Source organism: Narcine bancroftii, chromosome 10 (assembly GCF_036971445.1).
Source record: "Narcine bancroftii isolate sNarBan1 chromosome 10, sNarBan1.hap1, whole genome shotgun sequence".
Taxonomy (NCBI): Eukaryota; Metazoa; Chordata; class Chondrichthyes; order Torpediniformes; family Narcinidae; genus Narcine; species Narcine bancroftii.
Genome location: NC_091478.1, coordinates 14,988,294 through 15,009,625, shown reverse-complemented (window position 1 = coordinate 15,009,625; position 21,332 = coordinate 14,988,294). Strand labels below are relative to the sequence as shown.

General features: G+C 40.2%; 1 protein-coding gene across 2 annotated transcripts in view; it reads left to right on the top strand.

Moving 5' to 3' along the window:
- afap1l2 (actin filament associated protein 1-like 2) overlaps nt 1-21,332 on the top strand; it is a 194,351-nt gene that overhangs the window by 21,352 nt on the left and 151,667 nt on the right. Inside the window, exon 2 of one of the 2 annotated variants that reach the window (XM_069899994.1) lies at nt 8,555-8,594. The exons of the other annotated variant lie outside the window; for it this stretch is intronic. Coding sequence (XP_069756095.1) covers nt 8,576-8,594 — 19 coding nt within the window. The 5' untranslated portion in view covers nt 8,555-8,575. The remainder of the gene's footprint in view (nt 1-8,554; nt 8,595-21,332) is intronic. 2 annotated transcript variants of the gene reach the window in all.

Sequence of the window (21,332 nt, the reverse complement as noted above, 5' to 3'; positions counted from 1 at the left end):
TTGACCTTTGTATTCCAGTGGCTTTTTGTCTTCTCTTATTTTCTTCATTGCTTTCTCCAATATATTTTCTCTTGTTGTATATCTTAGGAATTTTACTAAAATGGATCTTGGTTTTTGTTGTGGTTGTGGTTTAGGGGCTAATGTTCTATGTGCCCTTTCTATTTCCATTTCTTCCTGTAATTCTGGTCTTCCTAGGACCCTGGGGATCCAATCTTTTATAAATTCTCTCATATTCTTGCCTTCTTCATCTTCCTTAAGGCCCACTATCTTTATATTATTTCTTCTATTATAATTTTTTTTTTTTTTTTAATTTTTTTATTTTTCACACCATAAATCACATTAGCCATGATATACACTATTTCTTTTCACACATATACAGTGACTTTTTCTCCCCCCCCCCCTTTCCTCCCAAACCACCCCCCCACCCCCCCCTCTCATCCATTTTAGGTATACAATCTAGGTTGCATTAAGCCAGTCAGACAATGTTGTCATTCAACAAAATTACACCAGAAATTCTACTGAGTCCATTCTTTTCTTTCCTTCTCCTTCCATCAACTTAGGTAATGTTTGTCCCCGGTAGGTTTTCGCTATTGTATTTAATGTAAGGCTCCTATACTTGTTCGAATATTTCAATATTATTTCTTAACCAATATGTTATTTTTTCTAATGGAATACATTTATTCATTTAAATTTGGTAGTTTCTTCCTTTTAATTTGGTTATGTATTCCATTAATATTTAAAGTCATATAGTTCAGCGTAGCCCTTTTATATTTTGTTTATCTTCTCTTTCCGTTTTTCCATCATTACCTTTCCTCCTTTTCCATTTCTGTTTTCTTATTTTCAACTCTTTATAAGACAACATTCCTACAACATCCAACATTTTCCTTATTCTCCTATTTCTATCTTATTTATCCCCAATCTCCCCTTCCCCTCCTGAGTTGTCCTTTATCCCTTGTCGGACAACCACATCTCCCCTCTCCATTTGGATTTGCGAATCCACTCGCAAGCGTCAACTGATTTTGCAGTGACCGCTATTTCCCCCCACCCCGCCTCCCCCAGAAAAGATTTCACTTTTCATATGTCACAAAGGTCCCTCTTTTAATTCCCTCCTTATTCTCTCTATTCCATTACCTTCCCTTATTAATTCTTGTCTATACTATCTATATTTTCCTCTAAGTACAGATACATTCATGTATGCTCATTGTCTCTATTCACTCTTATACCTCTTTACCTGCATACATATCAATCGTGATCATTTTTACTCTCATTACCCGTCTTCATCCCTCAGTCTATTTTTGTCTTTACCCACATACATATCAGTCGTGATCATTTTAACTCTCATTACCCGTCTTCCTCCCTCAGTCTATTTTTGTAATTGTTCTGCAAATTTTCGTGCTTCTTCTGGATCCGAGAATAGTCTGTTTTGTTGTCCTGGAATAAATATTTTCAATACCGCTGGATGCTTTAGTATAAATTTATACCCTTTCTTCCATAAAATCGCCTTTGCTGTATTGAACTCTTTTCTCTTCTTTAGGAGTTCAAAACTTATATCTGGATAAATGAAGATTTTTTGCCCTTTATACTCCAGTGGTTTGTTGCCCTCTCTTACTTTTTCCATTGTCTTCTCCAGTACTTTTTCTCTTGTAGTATATCTTAGGAATTTTACTACAATAGATCTTGGTTTTTGTTGTGGTTGTGGTTTAGAGGCCAATACTCTATGTGCCCTTTCTATTTCCATTTCATGCTGTAGTTCTGGACATCCTAGGGTCTTAGGGATCCACTCTTTTATAAACTCCCTCATATTCTTGCCTTCTTCATCTTCCTTAAGGCCCACTATCTTTATGTTATTTCTTCTGTTATGGTTTTCCATTGTATCTATTTTTTGAGCTAGTAGTTCTTGTGTCTCTTTAGTTTTTTTATTAGATTTCTCCAATTTCTTTTTTAAGTCTTCTACCTCCATTTCTGCTGCTACTGCCCGCTCTTCCATCTTGTCCATTTTTTTTCCCATTTCTGTTAAGGTCATCTCCATTTTAATTATTTTCTCCTCTGTGTTGTTTATTCTTTTTCTTAAATCCTTAAATTCCTGTGTTTGCCATTCTTTAAATGACTCCATGTATCCTTTAATAAGAGCAAGTATATCCTTTACCTTGCCTATCTTTTCTTCTTCTATTTCACCATACTCTTCCTCTTCTTCTTCCTCTGGGTTGACCATCTGTTGTTTCTTTGTTGCCCTTTCCTCCTCTTCTATCTTGTTTCTATTGTCTTCTGTGGTCTCTTCTTGCTGCAGGTGTTCTGCAGCTGTCGTTGCCGGCTGTGGAGATCGACTCCCCAGCTGGTCCCCCCTCCCGTCGGTGTGTTTTTTTTTATTCGCATCGCGCATGCGCGAAACTTCGCGCATGCGCGGTTGCGCACTTTTGCTTGGCTCTGCGAGCCATTTTTGTAGACCATTATTTACCGACCTGAGGGAGCGGGTTTCTCTCTCCGCAGCGGGCCTCTTCGGACAGGTAAGGCCTTCACCTTTTTCCTCCTTTGTCTTCTCTTCCTCTCTTCTTACCGTTGCTTTCGACTTTTCTTTTTTTGTCGCCATCTTCTTTCCACCTTTATACTCACTTTTCTGTAACTTTTATTTCTGTGCCTTTGTGTTTTCTCTTGTTTTTCCCGACTTTTCTGGAGAGGGCTGGAGTTCACCGTCCGGCCACTACTCCATCGCGTGACTCCTCCCCCTATTATAATTTTCCATAATATCTATCTTCTGAGCTAACAGCTCTTGTGTCTCTTTAACTTTTTTTATTAGATTCTTCTAATTTCTTTTTTAAGTCCTCTACTTCCATTTCTACAGCTGTTTCTCATTCTTCCACCTTGTCCACTCTTTTTCCTATATCTGACATGACCATCTCTAATCTATTCATTTTTTGTTCTGTACTTTTTATTCTTCTTTTTATTTCACTAAATTCTTGTGACTGCCATTCTTTTACTGATTCCATATATTCTTTAAAAAAAAATATCCATTGTCTTGCCCTTCCCTTCTTCTTCCATTTCTCTGTGTTCTTCCTCTTCTTCCTCTGGGTTGGTCATCTGTTGTTTCTTTGATTTCTTTTTACTTTCTTCTTTCTTGTTCTCATTATTTTCTATGTTCTCCTCTTGTTGTTGTGTTGTGGCTGTCATTCTCAGCTATGGAGATCGACTCCACAGTTGGTCCCCCCTCTCGTCAGTGTTTTTTTTGTCTTGCGCGGTTGCGCACTTTTGCTTGGCTCCGCGAGCCATTTTTGTAGTCCCGAGCTCGGGACTTCGACTGACCTGAGGGAGCGGGCTTCTCTCTCCACAGCGGACCTCCTCGGACAGGTAAGGCCTTCACCTTCTTCTTCTGATGTCTTTTCTTCTTCTCTTCTTCCCGTTGCTTTCGACTTTTATTTCTTCGTTGCCATTTTCTTCCCATCTTTACTTTCACTTTATTTTAATTTTGTTTTCTCTGTTTTTTTAAAAACTTTTCCGGAGAGAGCTGGAGTTCCCCGACCGGCCACTACTCCATCACGTGACTCCTCCCCACCATGCTGTCATGTTATGGTAAATCTGATTTGGCTTTTGGAAGTTGACCTTAGTTTGTTTTTGCTGCTGTGATTCATTAATGTGTATGAAAAAGTTCTCTCAAGCTGTGAACTATTTTTCTATGTCATCTTCAATTTGCAAACTGACTCTGGAATAAGATAAAAGATGGAACCCTTTTTCATTATGTTCAATTAAATACTGAAGTTATTAGTATACGTGTAGTGTAATAAAAAAGAAACTAAGTACAGGCTTCTCTGTATTAATGGACATTTCAAACAAAGTTTTTGTACACTGTGTCAAGAAATACATTCTGTTAAGTTCAATACTTACTAGGATGCCAGAATACTATGGTTGTTACTTTGCGATGTAACGTGGGCATTGGGGGGGGGGTAAAGGTTAACATTTGGTGCCCATCATTAATTGTATTGAATCACGGTGATCTGCTCCTTTCTCAGTTTTACTTTTTACACTATACTTGATGATTGCAGGCTGTAGTTGTGATGGGACCATGGGGCTGTTAGGAAGGGTATTCCAGGATTTTGATTGAGATGCATGAGGTGCCTTTCTTTGTTGTCAGGGCTCTTGGATGAGAGCTGGATCGGAGTTTTCCTTTTATATCATAATTAGGTTAGTGTATGTGAGTAAACCTGAGACCAGGTGCATGTGTGGGAATAATAATGCAGGATTGCTTTGGACCAACGGTGAAAGCTGGTGGTAATTGGATGCTGTGCTGATAAATCAGGTCTGCTGTAAATCTGGATTTTGTCCATAATGCTTGGCTTTAATTTGGTGATTGTTATCATTTTAGCCTGTCTGGAACTGCCAACCCAGACCACATTAGTTTGTATCACAAGGGTAGATTAGAAAATGCTCATGGAGTGGTACACCTGTTCACTGTGAAAGGAATAGCTGACGGGTGCGCAACAGTGAGCATCAGGATCACTCAAGAATTGAGGGAGAGGATGTTTTGACGCTGAAGACCCTGGTGGAGTTGTTCCAAAGAATCTTCCATGGTTTTGAATGCCACTGCTGCTTCTTGATTTGATCAGAAGTTCTCCTCACCCTTCAGATAAAACAGAACACCTAGAAGAAGTGCCAGTGACGATAGACTCCTTTCCTCATTGCAATCCCCTTAAGCTTAAAGGCACCAGGTCTACTTTGAGATTTAGTCCTCAGATATTTTTAATTTTTTTTTACATTTACATATCCAGCACTGTAACAGGCCCTTTCGGCTCATGAGCCCACGCTGCCCAATTGACATACAGAGCCTGTACACTTTTGAAGGGTGGGAGGAAACCAGAGCACCCCATGCAGGCACGGCAACAATGCACAAACTCCTTGCAGATGACGCTGAATAAAGTAATGATGGAATATTGGTAAAAGTTTGACTGTGTCCCGGCATAATCTCCTGAAGTATTTTGAAGTGTCGCCTTTACTGCTCCTATGAATATTATTCATACCATTTTCACAAAATGGTATGAATAAAATAGGGGTGGCTTAGCAGTTAGTTTAACACCTTTACAACACCTGCGTTTGGGACCGGGCTTGGGTTCGAATCCTGTGCAGTCTGTCAGGAGTTTCTACGTTTCTCCCTGTGTCTATGTCTCCAGGGGCTCTAGTTTTCTTCCACCATTCAAAAAAAATGTACACGGGCTGTAGGTTGATTGGGTGTCAATTGGACTTGTAGAACTGAATTGGCCTGTAACAGTGCAGTATGTCTAATTTTAAAAAGAAATACGACTCTTTTGATCATTGGTAATCAGTTTGTCTCTGTAGGAAAAAGATGCCAGTCAAACTTAGCCACCAAAATTCCATGCATCCTTCATAATCGGCAGTGATTGGTAATTTATGTTGCTATGGTCTGAAACGTGCAATGTGCAACTAGTGATGCCGTTAAGTTGGCACTGCTGTTGGAGAAAGACCAGCTGTGCAGAGAAAGGTGGTGCATAGACCATCTGGTTCCACTTTGGAATTGACAGGATTTCATCCAGAAATTGTGAATGCAGTCTAGTCGAAGTAATTTTTAACTTTTCATAGGTGGTGCCTAAAATTGATTCCACATAACCCAGGCCTTTGTAAACATGATCATATTAGTGACACAAAAGTAAGGCGATGAATCTGGGACTTCTTTGACGACTGGTGTCGAAGCTCGTATATGAGATGTTATTAACTTTTTGATGACCTCCAAGTTGCTTGTAAACAAAAATATCTTAAAGCCTCATTACAAAGACTATTTCCTTCTCTTATAGTTGCCCAGAATGCAGTTGCAAAGCCATGAAACATGGCAAAAATATAGATTTGGTGAACAACAGATGAGTCATATTGAGGCTTTACAATGGATACTTACTGAGGCATATGGCTAATTTTTCATTCGGGTATATCTGCATTAAATTTTGCTCTAAGGTTACAACCCTGCCAGTCTGCGAAATGTGAGAATTCACTGAGTTACAATGTGTGGGACACTCTTCTGAAGCTTGGACTGAGCTGCATTGTTGAGCAAGTACAGAGAGTACTCTATTCTGCTATAGTTGTTGACCTGACTGCCCTTTATACGGAAGGTTTTCAGTCACAAACTTGGTACTTTGTCTGAGGCATTGCATGCCCCGTAAACATAAATATAGTTGAAGTCATTGGTCATGTAAGGATTTGGTGATGAGTTGATCTTTCTTTAATGTGCAAGTTCAAGTAAGAAAATTATTCTTTTCTAGTCAAATGTCCATTTTAATATTTTGCTAAAAATTTCAGTTGGGATACTTAATGGATTTTTTTCTTCCCCACTGAATAAAGGGACCATGTACACTGATCACAGATTTGATCTTGAATTCATGTTGAAGAACTGTAGTGTAATAATTGGGACTTTTTAGAATTGCCATTAGTGTTTCTAGTTTCACCTTGAAGAGTAAATAGCTTATTTCACCTTGAAGAGTAAATAGTGAGGCTGGGTACCTGAGGCTGAGAACGATTAGTGGCTTCTGAAAATAGCAACCGTAAGGGAAAATAAAGGAAATGAGTGAAAAAATGGCCATAAAAAGTGATTGGATTAAATTTAGAATAAAATTCTATTTGGATTTCTCTGGATTAAATTTAATACCTTTCCCTCAAAATATGGTGAGGATTATGCAGATTCTCTAGGTTATAGGTAACATGGCAAATTTGAGCTGCTTGTTGTTTTCAGATGGGGAGGTGACCTGTATCTTGTAAGGGAAGGTTCAGTGGCCTCAGGTAAGATTGGGTATCGTTTATGAAGTTGTTTTAATTTCCTCATTAGGTGGTTTACATGAATACTAATACAGTACTAACTGAGATGTTGGGAGCATCATTTTGTAAATATTACACCCATGAGGCAATAGGAAAGGGAGGATCAGGAGCTGGATTGTTAATTGGGGGAAATTCACATTTTTTAACTAGGGAGAGCAAAAAACTTTTCACCCATCTCACAACAAATGCTTTGAGCATTTGTCTTTTTTTGCCTTGCACATATTGAAACAGTACAAAGAGTAAACAAGATCAAAATTTAATGTTTAAATTCTTAAGGCACAAGCTGGGATAACTTGTCCCCAAAAGAAAAACTAGTGCCAACTTTGTATCTGAAGTCTTGCACGGCTTTAAAGGTGGCAATTCATTCAAATGGATTTAAGAGAACTGGTTCCAAGGAGCAGGTTCTGAGCCTTCATTTTGATTCCTTGATCTTGGCTTAGCTGGTTTCTCAAATTCTGGTTCTTTCAGTTTGGAATTCAAGATCTACAAGAGGTGCATTATTTTAATATCCAGGTTAGCACTGTGTCAAGATAAAAAGTGGCTTTCAGTAAATTAGTTAGTCCAACCCTACTCCAGTCAGATTCCTGGTAGCAGCCAACTTCAATGTTGGCAATTTACCAAGTTCCCCATAGCCATGCTTTTCTGTGTGTTTCTTTTTCAATCTTTTTTTATCAAATTTCAGATTAATAAACATAAGAATGATACAAAGAGATCGGGATTGCTTGAGCAATGATTAACAAATACAAATATAGACATTGAGCAACATGTGCAAACTGAGCCTCCCAATCTCTTAAGACCAAACATGAAAAGGAATCAAATTTTATTACAAAATTATCCCTCTAACTAAGAAACAAAACAAAAAAGAAAAGCTGAGTTACCATGTTTCAGCAGGTTACACAATTATTTTGTGGTTAATTCCGCTCCTGTACACTCACAAAAAATAAAATGTTGAAAAGGACGTGGAAAGGATCAACTTCCATCATCCGAAAATGTGGAATAAATGGCCTCCATGTTTCTTCAAATTTAACCGAAGGGTCAACAGCACCACTTCTGATTTTTTTGTTTCTCAATTTAAACAGGTGGTAGTTTGGGAAAACCATTGAAACGTTGTGGGTGGTTTAGGGTCTTTTCATTTGAGTACAATGGATCCCCTGGCTAGTAAAGTATGAAATGCAATCACAAAACAAGCAGATAAATGCCCAGAGTCCAAAACTTATTGCTGCACTTTTTGGACTGAGGTTGTTGGTGAATGAGCAAAACTACTGAAATAATATCAAAAATAACTTTCCAATATTTTTTCAGGGAAGGGCATGACCAAAACATGTGCGTCAGGGAAGACACCTCAGAATTACATCTGTCACAAATAAGGTTTATATGGGAGGAAAGATAAGCTAGCTCGATATTCTTGATTCTAGACTTTCTTAATGTATATGGCAGAATAGGAACCCTAGAAAGATTTCCTAATTTTAGATTCTACTGTTGGGCAATCAATATTTAGTATATAATTTTCTGGACACAAAATTTGGATGAAAGTCAATGTCCGTGATGGGTGAGCCTTGAGCATCTCATTGGCTTCATTTTAGGGACTTCATTCCCCTTTGCACTTACTAAATTGAATAAACAAATGATGAATCCAATAATTATCCAGTAATCAACATAAATATGGTTTCAATTTTGTAAATTTTTTGGATTGAACAAATTTATCTTGTCAAGTCCTACTCTATTTAATTTTTTTCTTCCAACCATCTAGAATTGATCAAGATTTTCTTTAATGGAATATGAAGAGAATGGTATGTTTTTTGGGATTTATTTATGGATATCAGTCTCGTATCTTTTGAGCAGTTGTCTAATAAATATAATTTGACTAGATCATATTTTTTCATCTACAGATTAGGAACTTTTTAAGTATTACTTTATCTACTTTTTTGATAACACAATGAAGTTACCGATTTTATTTTAAAAAAAATTATGTTTAAACCCCTTTTCAGAAGTTTTAATAGCAACGATTTATGATTTGATCCTGAAAATATGCCCAGCGATTTCTGACAAAATTAAAAATGAATGGGAAAGAGAACTTCAGATATCTTTACCTAAAGAGACATTGGAGAAAGTACTCAAATTAGTTAGCACTTCTTCGATACAGTTGAAGGTGTTCATAGGGCCCATATGTCCAAGAACAAGCTAGCTCTATGTGTTTCAATAGACCAAACCCTAATACTATGTATAAAATGTAATGTATACATTTTTATCAATTTCAGTTCTATTAAGCTATTACTGCTTAATATGTGCTTAGATTAGTGCACTGGAATAAAAATGCCTCCGTTTCACAGGTTCACTGTTCAAGCCATACGAGGAGAAAATGAGCATGTTTGAAAAAACAACATAAATGCCCCCATTGTCTTTAGGAAAGTCTGAATTTACCAAGGACAATCATCAGTTCAATTAAATATGTAAGGTGACTTAATAGAGGTCTACAAGAATTTGAGACCTATACAAGGTTCACAGTCAGCACCTTTTTCCCAGGGCAGGAGTAGCAAACACCAGAGGCCATCTGTACAAAGTGAAGGGAGGAAAATTCAGGGGAGACATCAGGGATATGTTTTTTTTTTAACAGCGTTGTGAATTCCTGGAATGCATTGCCGGGGTGGTGGTGGATACTGAAGTAATAAGGGGCATTTAAAGGACAGGCATACAGATGAAAGAAAAATAAAAGCTTATGAGATAGGGAGGGTTCAATTTTTTTTCTTGATGGGTATATATATATATATATATATATAGGTCGGCAAACTTAATGAGCCGAAGGGCCAATACTGTGCTGTAATGTTCTAAAACAAATACAACCTGAGTTTATTGGATTTAGTGGCAGACAAGACTATCTTATTCTCCCTTGCACAGAGACATGACCATAAACTCAAACCAAGTCCCAGAGCCACTGCAACGTTTAGAAAGACCATCTTATTCTCCCTTGCACAGAGACATCACCATAAACTCAAACCAAGTCCCACAGCCACTGCAACGTTTAGAAAGACCATCTTATTCTCCCTTGCACAGAGACATCACCATAAACTCAAACCGAGCCCCACAGCCACTGCAATGTTTAGAAAGACTATTTTATTCTCCCTTGCACAGACGCATCACCATAAACTCAAACCGAGCCCCACAGCCACTGCAATGTTTAGAAAGACTATTTTATTCTCCCTTGCACAGAGACATGACCATAAACTCAAACCAAGTCCCACAGCCACTGCAATGTTTAGAAAGACTATTTTATTCTCCCTTGCACAGAGACATGACCATAAACTCAAACCGAGTCCCACAGCCACTGCAACGTTAAGATGGGGAATGCTCTGTTAGTACCTAGCCACACTTCAGTATGCAGCTGGAAGGGACTGGGAATTTCTGGACATTAGCATTGGCCCTGATGAAAAGGCATGGTGTGTTTTTTTTCTTAAAAGATATGGCGCACACAACACTTGGTTAAAAGCCGAAAACCGAAGGGCCAAAGTGTTAGCAAAATATTTTATTGACCTTGTGGGTCTCCCTGTGCTGCAGTGGTCAGTCTATGCTGTCTTGAGGGCAATCCCTGGCCAAAGTGGTCCAAAGTCTCCTGCAGTGATTTAAAATGAATGTCGTATGGAGACCTGCACGTCTGTCCTTGCCCCCTACCATAGAAATGCAGCATGCTTGAAAGTGGGACTGATATAGGAAATGCTCGGTTGAATGTTCATAGTGACTCAAAAGATTCTGGACATAATCATTATTGATTTTTATTTTGGAGAACAGCAATTTCCAATTGTGTAACAGAAATAAGAATCGAGCCCTGCCATCTGTGAAGGAACAAAACCTTGATGTATCGCAAGAGGAGGGATAGTTTCCTGATTCAGCACTTTTGTTTCATTACTAGTGAGCCCTGAGGTGTATATTTGTGTTCAGTATCAGATTTCTAACAGCTAAAATATTAAAATTGTTATATAATTATATGTAAACATGTCTGGTAATAGACTTTCCTTAACTCTAATCCTGATTGATGAGAAGAATTAAGTTTGTGGACGTGTCATTCTGCACCAGATTGTTTCAATTCCTAATGCGAGGGATGAGGAAACTGCCTGTTGAATCAGGCCATGGATCTTTCTTCTTCTTTCTTTGGCTTGGCTTCGCGGACGAAGATTTATGGAGGGGGTAAAAAGTCCACGTCAGCTGCAGGCCATGGATCACATTTAAAAAAAAGACATTTCATGCTGACCTCATCAGGTTGCTCAACACTCGATTCTGAGCCAGAGATCCAGCCCCAGGGTATTTTGCCACTTTAACTGAAATTGCTTCATTTATTTAGCTTTGTTCATTTGTAATGATGACACCTGTAGACAATCATTACAAACAAGTGGCAATTCTGCCTCACCTGCAGATAAAAGAATCTCACCGGTTCTACACAATGTCATGACAAGAAATTTGAACTTCAAACTTTTTGAACTTTGCTCGGATTTAATTTATTCATCCCAGAACAGGATGTGATACTGCTCCCTCGACGAGGTCTTCCATGCCAGATCATCTGAGATGTTATTTGTAGAAGAAGGACCCTCTTCCATCATCATCCACTCAACCCATACCTGCACCTTTGTCCTGGCCCTCTCTGCCCCTATGTGCAACTAAGACAGGATTCCCCTTCTCCTTGCCTATCACCCAACATAATCCCCATGATCCTCTCTTCCCCCCCCCCCCCACCAGACATACAGCATTTCCCTCTCTCTGCCTTCCGCAGGAACCACTCCATTTGTGACTCCCTCGTCCACTCATCCCTCCCCACCAATCGCCCCCTTGGCACCTGCCCCTGCAACTGCAGGAGATGCTCTACTTGCACCCACACCTCTTCCCTCACCATAATTCAGCACCCTAAACCATCATTCTTGTGAATCTGCAGGGGTTACCTACTGCATCCAGTGCTCCTGTTGTGGTCTCCTCTACAATGAAGAGACTGAAGTCCACTGGAAGATTGCGTTGTTGAGCAGCTCGGCTCTGTCTGCTGCAATAGTGTGGATCTCCCAGTGGCCACGCATTTCAAATCCCTGCTCCATTTCCTCGCTGGTATGTCTGTCCATGGCCTCGTGCACTGCCAGACACTGGAAGGACACCTCATTTTCTGCTGGGCACCCTCCAACTGGATGGCATGAACATTGACATCTGTTTTCTGTTAGATCCCCTGCCCCTATCTTTCCCATGTCTCCTTTCCTCTCTCTCTCTCTCTCTCTCTCTCTCTCCCCTTTTCCCTCCATTTCCTTTCACAGTGGAAAATCAGTTCTCACCTTTGCATCTTAACTTATCCAATTTACACCTATTGTTGGTCTGTACTCTTTCCCCCCCCCCCCCCCACTCCTTTTCCCCCAGCCTTTAACACAGGCGGCAATAATTTTTTGCTCATCCCTTGAAAAAGGGCTCAGGCTTGAAACACCTATAATATATCTTTATCTTCTATAGTTGCTACGAGTTCCTCCAGCATCTGTGTTTTGACAGGATTTGATACTTTACTAGATGCATCAGACTGACTGCCACATTCTCTTCTTCTGTCATCTACTCACTCTGTCACACACACACTCTTGAAAGCTTACTTCCCTCGTCATTCAGTTTCTCTCTTTCACTATCTCCCTATATTTTAATCGCGCGCACTCTCTCTCTTGCTCTTTTTCCCTTCTCCCCATTCTGATTTTGGTTTATTTGCTTTCTTTGAATATTGTCCTTAGCAGGGTATTGCAATTGGATAATGAACTGGGTTTATGGGGGACAGAGAGAGTTTTGAAAATGAGACCAGGGCATTGAGTGAGGAGCACAAGGGGTTGGGAACTGATTAAGAAGAAGAATCAAGGTCAGGGTTGGCAGGTGGTGGGGAGAGGGGGGGGTTGTCAGGAGTGAGGATATTGGTATTGAGATGAAGTCGTTACTGTCAATACAAGATCCTTCATTATTAAAAGAACTCCGTAAACCTGCAGAGAGATTAAAATTTGTGAACAATTTGCATGTAATATTCATTTTTAAAAAGAGAAAAGTGGTGTTCAAGACTAGCCAGGTATGAAATTGGAGAAACTCTAATTAAAAAAAAAATATGCATCTTTTTTAATGATTAATTATATTCCTGGAAATGTCAAGTCACTTGTCTGAGTGGTCGCATGGTCAGCGACTAAACTGACTCCCCCAACAGACTTGCCTGATGCGGAGGGTGGCTAGACACCCTGCAGGATGATACTCAAGACCCGTCAAAGGGCTGACAAACCCTCTTGTAAGGCCCACAGTCATCTAGCAAACGTGCTGTGAAGCACGGAAAGGGCATCCTTTGCATTGAAGCTTGGTCTGGCATTCACTGCAACAGAACATTCCACACACCCTCCCCCCCCCCCCCCCCACTCCCCCAGCTGTCTTGGACCTCACCATGCTGCTGAATCTGGGAGGGGATGGGGGATGTTGAGAAGATGGGTCTGGGCCTGTGAAACCCCAACTCTCCTAAGTCCATTCATGCTTGCTCTGCTCCTTTCTGAGGAATGGGGTGTCCTCGTATCAAACCCCTCAAACTGACTGAAAGAAACCATCATCATCCCCTGGGGTGGAGAAGCAGGGAAAAAAAAATTCCTGGAACTGATGCCTTCAGAATAAGAACACACAAATATCTCATTGGTGAATCTACTTTTGCTATTGCGGATTATTTACTGTATATTTTGGTGCATAAATCGACCAGCATACAAGTTGACCACCCCACCCCCCATTTTTTCAGGCTGTTTGGGCCTCCAGGAACAATCCAAAATTTTTTTAAAAACCCTCTAATTGTAAGTAACAAAGCTGTAAATTAAACAAGTTTAAAAAGTTATTAAAAAAAAACCCCTCAGCCTACCAGACCGCAATGGCCCACAGAGCTGGAGTGGTGACGGGCCTACCAGGCATGAGTAGCGACGGTGACCTCGGTCCCAAGTGGTCATGGCGGCGCCCAGTGACGGGGAGGTGTCGGGGAGTGGTGGTGCCGGCCATAGGGATGTTCTTCCAGCACCGACTTGTGCGCTGAATTGACATCAATTTTTTTTGCTTAAGTTAAGGTCTCAGAAGTATGCCAGGTTTCATGACTTGACTCGTATGCCGAAATATACGGTAATTAATTAAATTTAAATTCCTGATCTGGTATGGTCTCTGAATTAAGAATCCAGTAAACTAATCACAATAAGGTTCTATCCTTTTACAGGTAGAACATCTTATTGACAAAGTAACCCTGAATGAATAAAACTTGCTCAGCCAAAACTGTTGGTTATATTGATTGAGCCATAGCCACTACCAGACCTGAGTAGTTATGGTACTAGCTCTCCACCTCAAAGAAAAAACAACAATGTTTTGAAGGATATTGATGCCTGGCAATGTGTTTTCTATTAACATGACTTCATTCAGACCTCTCGCGCCATGCTGAAATGTAAATTGGGGCAGCCACAAACCAACCAGATCAGCTATATCCAACATTGAGCAAAATGAAGTATTCGTTGTCAGCATTTTAACAGCAACTTGATCTGAGTTGATTATGGTTGTGAATAAACAAGGCTCCAATTTGCCACAAGTCTTGTGGGATTTTAAGTCCCTGTGATTATGCATTAAAGCATTGGGGAGCCAACCATTAAGGTGTGTGGTGGAGATGCCATCTGTTGTGCAGAAGTCCAAGTGCTGTCCTTTGGATTCTGGAGACATTTTGCAGGCTGTTAAATGATCATTAGCTGTTTAGTTCTGTGGCCTGCTTTCCACTCTGATCTAAAGTACTGGAAGCACAATGCAAACCAGAAGGATAGACTTGAGAGAGAATGCAGGGTGGATAGATTCACAGCCACCACGCTATAACTGTCATGTCAACATTAATCAACACTACTCAGGCCATGATGCAAACTCATCTCTCATCTGCTGCCCACATCGATACCTCCCTCTGCCAACGTGTTACAGGACTCATTTCTTCTCAATCAAACACTTTTTTTTCTTCCTTTTGTGCCCTTGAAAGAACATACTGTATCTCCAGATTACGGACAGTTTCTTTGCCACTGTTATCTGATAAATGAACCTCTCGGTGACAAAAGATGATCTGTGCATTATTATGGCCCTTGATTTGTTTGGGAAGGAATCCAACTATTTGTTCCAGGCATTTAGGTCACATAAAGATAGGACCTTGCAATTTAAAAAAAAATCATCTATTGTTCAAGATCTTTGTCATTACTGGCAATAGACTGAGAGAGTTTTAACAGTCAACTATGTAAGAGAATCATTGAGTTTAACAGCAAAGAAACAGGGCCTTGGACTCAAGCTTGTCAACCAAGACTGTCCCATTTATCTGCATTCGACCCATATCACTCTAAACCTTTCCTAATCACGTATGTGTTGAAATGTCCTTTAAATGTTACAATTGTCCTTTCCTTTACCACTCCACTGGCAGCTCTGTCCCGTGCCCACTATCCTCTGGGTGAAGAAGGTATCCCTCTAGTCCTTTATGGGTCTTTTCCCTTGCCTTAAATCCATCCTCTCTAGTTTTAGATTCCCCTGTCCTGGGGAAAAAGGCTATGACTATTTTGCTTCTCTATCCCCCTCTGTCAGGGTCTCCTATTCTCTCTGGAGGAAAATCCCACCTTATCCCTTATAACTCAAACCTGCTGGTTGTGATAGCATTCCAACAAATCCTTTTGGCCGCAAGTAGAGATCCCCAAATCTATTTATTTATTTGCTGCCTCTGTTTCAGAGGGATTAATTTTTCACGCTCCCTACGCCAATTCACCGCATTTTTTTCCACGCAGAATGGGAATGGGCTGCCAGGGGTGTTGGTGGAAATAAATATGATGCTAGCATTTAAGAGGCTTTTTGAATACATTGGAAATAAAGGCATATGTGTCGTGTACAGGCAGTAGAGATTTAGTTGAAGTTTTCCATTGTATTTGGCATTGACATTGTGGCAAAAGAGCCTGTTCTTCTGCTGTGCTGTTTGTTCTATGATCTATGTTAATTACTTATTCATATCAGTGTCATTTGGGAGCAAAGTATTACGTCTTTGCTTGCAGAGTGCTCCTTGCATTTTAATGTAATGCATTTGAGTGAAATGCTCAAGGATATTTATAAGGGGCATGACACAAAGGTAATCTTAGATTTGAATTTGAGCGTTGACTTGAATCTTAACATTTTAAGAGCATGTAATATTCTCAATGCCCTGGCCTCCCTCTGGCAGTGGAGAAGGCTGAAAGCAAACTGGTAAATGTTGGAATGAGGAGAGTGAAAATAGCTTGCAACCAAGATTTCAAGACAACCATTGCAAAGAAAGCGTAGGTGCTCTGTAGAACTCTTGCCTCATTTAAACTCTATTCTTGAAATATGATGTAAAGGAGGCCACATTGAGAAAAGGAGCAATGAATGCAATAGATGAGCTTGCTTCATGTCTCAGTCCCTGTGTCTCCACCATAATAGCATGGCTTTGTTCAGGGGAGATCATTTCTCATACACTGTATTTGATTGTTTTTCTGAGGAAGTGACATGAAGAATTGATGAGAGCAGGGAGGTGAACATGGCCTCAATAGACCTTAGTAAGGCCATGATCCTGTGTAGTAGAATATTCTGGAAGGTTAAATGAGTTCCAGGAAAAGTCGGTTGCAAAACTGGCATGGTTGCAGGAGGGAGAGAGAGAGGTAGAGGGTTGCCATTAAATTGGCATCCCATAGATGTGCCACAGGGATCAGTGATGGGTCAGATATATCACAGGGGAATAGGTTCTTCCCACAGGCTGAGATTGATGAATGGTTTCTGTAACTGAGGCAATCACCCCAAAATATTGATATTTACATATATATATTTTAAATAGCTTTATATATTTATGTGATTATTAGATGCTGTGTGTTGCATGTGTGCACCATGGTCTGGAGAAAATCTGCTTGTCTGGTTGTATATGTACGGTTAGTAACCAATGGTTCTCAACCTTTTTCTTTCCACTGACATACCACTTTGAGTAATCCCTATGCCATGGGTGCTCTGTGATTAGTAAAGGATTGCTTAAGGTGGGATGTGAGTTGGAAGGGAAGGTTGAGAACCACTGCTCTAGACCTAATCTTGCTGAAATATTTTGCTTGAGAAAAATTGTCATTGGCCCATTTCCTTTGGAGTTATGAAACCGTGCACATAATGAGTCAATTAGGTACGATTAAAACAGTGGTTTTTCAAACTTTTTCTTTCCAACCACACACCACCTTAAGCAATCCCTTACTAATCACATCGATGGCATAGGGAATACTTAAAGTGGTAAGAGAGTGGAAAAAGGTTGAGAACCACTGAGTTGGAGGATAATAAAATTGAACTTGAACATGTGTCAAGAAATGCAAGTTTTCAAAAATATGTTAATTTACTTTTTTCCACATGCAATTTTCAGTCTAAACTTCATACCTTTTGGTAGTGATTTATGAATTCTGTAAGTGGGAGGGGCTTTTCTTAAATGAACATCTGCAATGTTGCAAGGGGGTTGGGGGAGAGGGAGTTGTGCCTGTAATAATTTGGGTGGCACAGTTAGTAAGTTAATCAACTGGGAAATTTTGACACAGAATGGTTGAAAGAATTTTACTCAGTCAAGTGCAAAGTGATGCATTTTTTTTGAAAGATAAACCAGGCCAGGACATTCACAATTAATGGAAGGGCTCTGAGGAGTGTTGCAGAGCAGAGAGACCAGAGGCCTCAAGTATATAGTTCCCCGAAAATTGGTGACAGGGTGATGAAGTCACATGGTTTGGTGAGGCACAGAGTATAGGAATTCAGATATGTTGTCAGTTAGGCCACAGTTAGTGCATTGTGAGAGTTCTGGTCACTGTGTTATAAGAGAATGTGATGAAGTGGAGAGGGTGCAGCAAAGATTCACAAGAATGTTGCCTAGACTGGAGGGCTTGAGTTGTAAGGAAAGACTGGATTGGCTGGTTTTGTTTTTCTTGAAGTGAAGCAAGTGACCTTGTATAATGATGAGGGGCATAGATTGAGCAGATAGTCATAATATTTTTCCGCGGGGAAGGGGAGTCTAAAATTAGAGGGCATGTGATAAAGGTGAGTTGGGAAATATTTAAAGGAGATCGGAGTTTTAATGTGTGTTGGGAATGTGAAGCAAGCTGCTTGAGGAGGTGATGGTCAGGTACAAATTCAACATTCAAAATACTTTGGATGGATACATGGATTGGAGGGATACAAGTCAAAGGAAGTTAGCGTAGATTGGCCTCCATCAGCATTAATGAGTTAAGCTGATGCACCTGTCCTCGTGATTTTACCCTCCAAATCTGTCTGTGAAATGCCAGTTAAATGTGGATTAACTGTCCTTCAAAAAGTTACTTATCAATTTAGTGTTTAAAAGATGGTTTGTTTCAATTTGAACATGCAATGTATTGTTTGCAGAGTAATATTTAAACATTTTTTCATGAAATAACTAACTTCTGAGGACTGGACAGAGGCTGACTGCATGATTCCATATCATGGGACATCTTAACCAGCATTGTGAGGGTTATCACTCTGAATGAGGGCAGATAGCGAGATTTTTGTTATGGCTGGAGATATTTTTGATCCAAGTTGATTTCCAGGTTAAGATAATTCATTGGAACCTGAGACGACCATGGCCGAAATTCTTTCACACAAGACCATGCATTTTATTGTGGAAATAGCAGTCTCATTGCCAGATTAGGTGTAGTGAAGCTTTAAGCCAGTGGTTCTCAACCTTTTTTCTTCCCACTCACATACTCTAAGTAATCCCTAAGCCAGCGGTGCTCTGTGATTGGTAAGGGATTGCTTAAGGTGGTCTGCGAGTGGGAAAGGAAGGTTGAAAATCACTGCTCGAGACCCAATTGCTACTGAAATATTTTGCTTGAGAAAAATTGTTATTAGCCCATTTCCTTTGGAGTTATGAAACCATGCACATGATGAGTCAATTAGGGACAATTAAAATAGTTGTTTTCCAACTTTTTCTTTCCACCCACATACCACGTTAAGTTATCCCTTGCTCATCAGAGCACCAATGGCATAGGGATTATTTAAAGAGGTATGTGAGTGGGGGAAAAAAAGGTTGAGAACCACCGCAAGCGCCGGGAACAGTTAGGGAAATGGAACATTTGAATTATATGAGGACTCCTTGGGTTACAGATGACTTACAGAAATCCAACTTTATGCAAAGCCTCTAACTTATTTAAAGTTTTTTTTAGGATAATTAAAATTATAAAACGTTTCATGCCATTCATAAATAACTGAATGCAAAATACATTCCATTAGTCTAATACCGGGTAGTGTTATGGTGATTATCCAGTGAAATGAAAGAACTGTATCAAATGCATATGGAGCAATGTGATATGGGGTTACAATAGAAAATGGACATGTCTGGCAAGTGAAACCTTTAATGTAGACCAGGATGGCCTGTTCTCTTCGCCTTTTCAGATCTTTAGATGCCATTATCAGGTTGTCAAAGTCTAGAAAGTTGTTTGCATGTGTTTGTAAAAAAAACACAAAGCTGGGTGTATTCCCAGGGTAAGGGGAAGCACCCAACTTTGCATTGTTGTAAAATAAATGTTCTTTGTTCTCAAAAAAAAAACACACAAAGCTGGAGAAACCTGGCAGATCAACCAGTGTTCTTTATATAGGAAAGGTAAAGATGGATAACCAATGTTTCAGACTTGAGCCCTTCATCAAAGTATGACAAAATGTGGGCAGGCACCTGAAAAAAATAGTAGGGGGAAGGGGCACAATCCGATAGGCAGGAGGCGGTAGGTGGATAAGCACCACCAAACTGGGGGTAGGGGGTCGAATGGCTCTGTGAAAGAAGAGGGAAGGGGGTGGAAAGCTGAAGGAATGAAGACGCAGATGGGGAAAGGAGGGAAAAAAGGGAGTGGGCTAGCAGAAACCAGAGAAGTCTATGTTGATGCCTGGATGGAAAATTAGGGGTTGCACTTCTTCCCTCAATCAAAATACGTCCTTTCAACTTTCAGAAGAAGCACACAGAAAGCAGGAACCCTAAGATTTTTGTGGTGCAAATAATTAATGGGGAGTTAGTACCTGTTACAAAAGCAATGCATGTAGAATTTAATTCATTTAGTTTTAAAGGGCATAAATGGCTGTTCAAATGAAATCTATTAATTCCTTGAGGTGGTTTATGGCCCGGGGCCAAGTATGAAGTAACTTGGAACAAGTTTTACATTCCCAATGAATTGTGTGTACAGCACTGGAGACCACTGGCCATCACCATGTATTGAGAATTCAGGTGTGATTTTGCTCAGAACTGTTTTAATTATTCAGTCATTTGTTGTAATTGATGTCAAAAATTATATCAAAATAATATATGAATTTGAGTTGAGGGTGAGTATGCTTTCCAGGAGAACCAGGGTTAAACAAATAATGTAAACCACATGAAGGTGGCAGTGGATTATGCCTGAGATACAATGCTTGAAAGAAGAATTATTTATGCAAGACCTGGCATGCATGCCTGAGACACAGAAAACTGGCTCTGTGTATACAGTGCTACTGATAAGCTGAGAGGCTCTGGAAAGTTTAATCTCAGCCAAACAGGAAGCCTCTTTATACCCTCACAAAGGCCACCGATATCCTATGCCAATCCCATGCCTGACCTCTCCTCTCCTCTCTGACTTTGTACTCTCCAACTCCTCCATCCCTGTTCTTTGACTTATTCAATCCACAAGCCCCAACTACTCCCCACCTCCAGCTCCAACTCCAAAACAATGTAGGAGCAGAACTGGGCCATTCAGTTTATTGCATCTATTCTGCCATTCAAATTATGTCTGATGTATTCTCCATTCTCCTGCCTTCTCCCCATAATCTTTACACCCTTATGAAACAAGAACCTGTCAACAGCTTTAAGTTTACCCAATGACTTGGCCTCCACAACTGTCTATAGCAATGAATTCGACAGATTCACCACTCTCTGGCTGAAATAATTTCTCCTCATCCCTTTTCCCCACATTGATATCTTACTCTCAACACCCAATTCTGCCCCCTCCAACCTCAATCTACTTGCTCAACTCGCAATCTCCTCTTCCCCATCTCGTCTCTGACTCCCTCGACGTGCCATCTCTTCCTTCTCCCCACCTTGACCTCTCACTCTCTCAATGCCCTGATCTGCTCATTCTGTCCTGTGTTCTCTAACCCACCCTGTCCTGCCTGAAGTCCCTGCAGTCTGACTGAGCCCTCGTCCCATTCCCAGACATCTCACCTTCCTGCCTCCTTCCCCTTGCCCACCACACCCTTTAGATGTTTACAAGCGAACAGACGAGTAACCTGTAAATACAACTGACCAGTCAGAGGGAAACTTAGAGAAAGGACATAAAAGTTATCCTGTGGTTAAGTTTTCTGTCTGGGAAACCTTTCAAATTTCCTGCCTGAAATCTTCCCAAGCCCACTATTCCCTTCCCTGCAGCTCCTGTCTAAAGTCTGGATTAATCATAAGGTCCCAGAGGCTTTAGAGTACTCTCCATGGATCTTTCTGATGAAACTAAATCAAAGCTGCTTTTCATCTCTCTTGC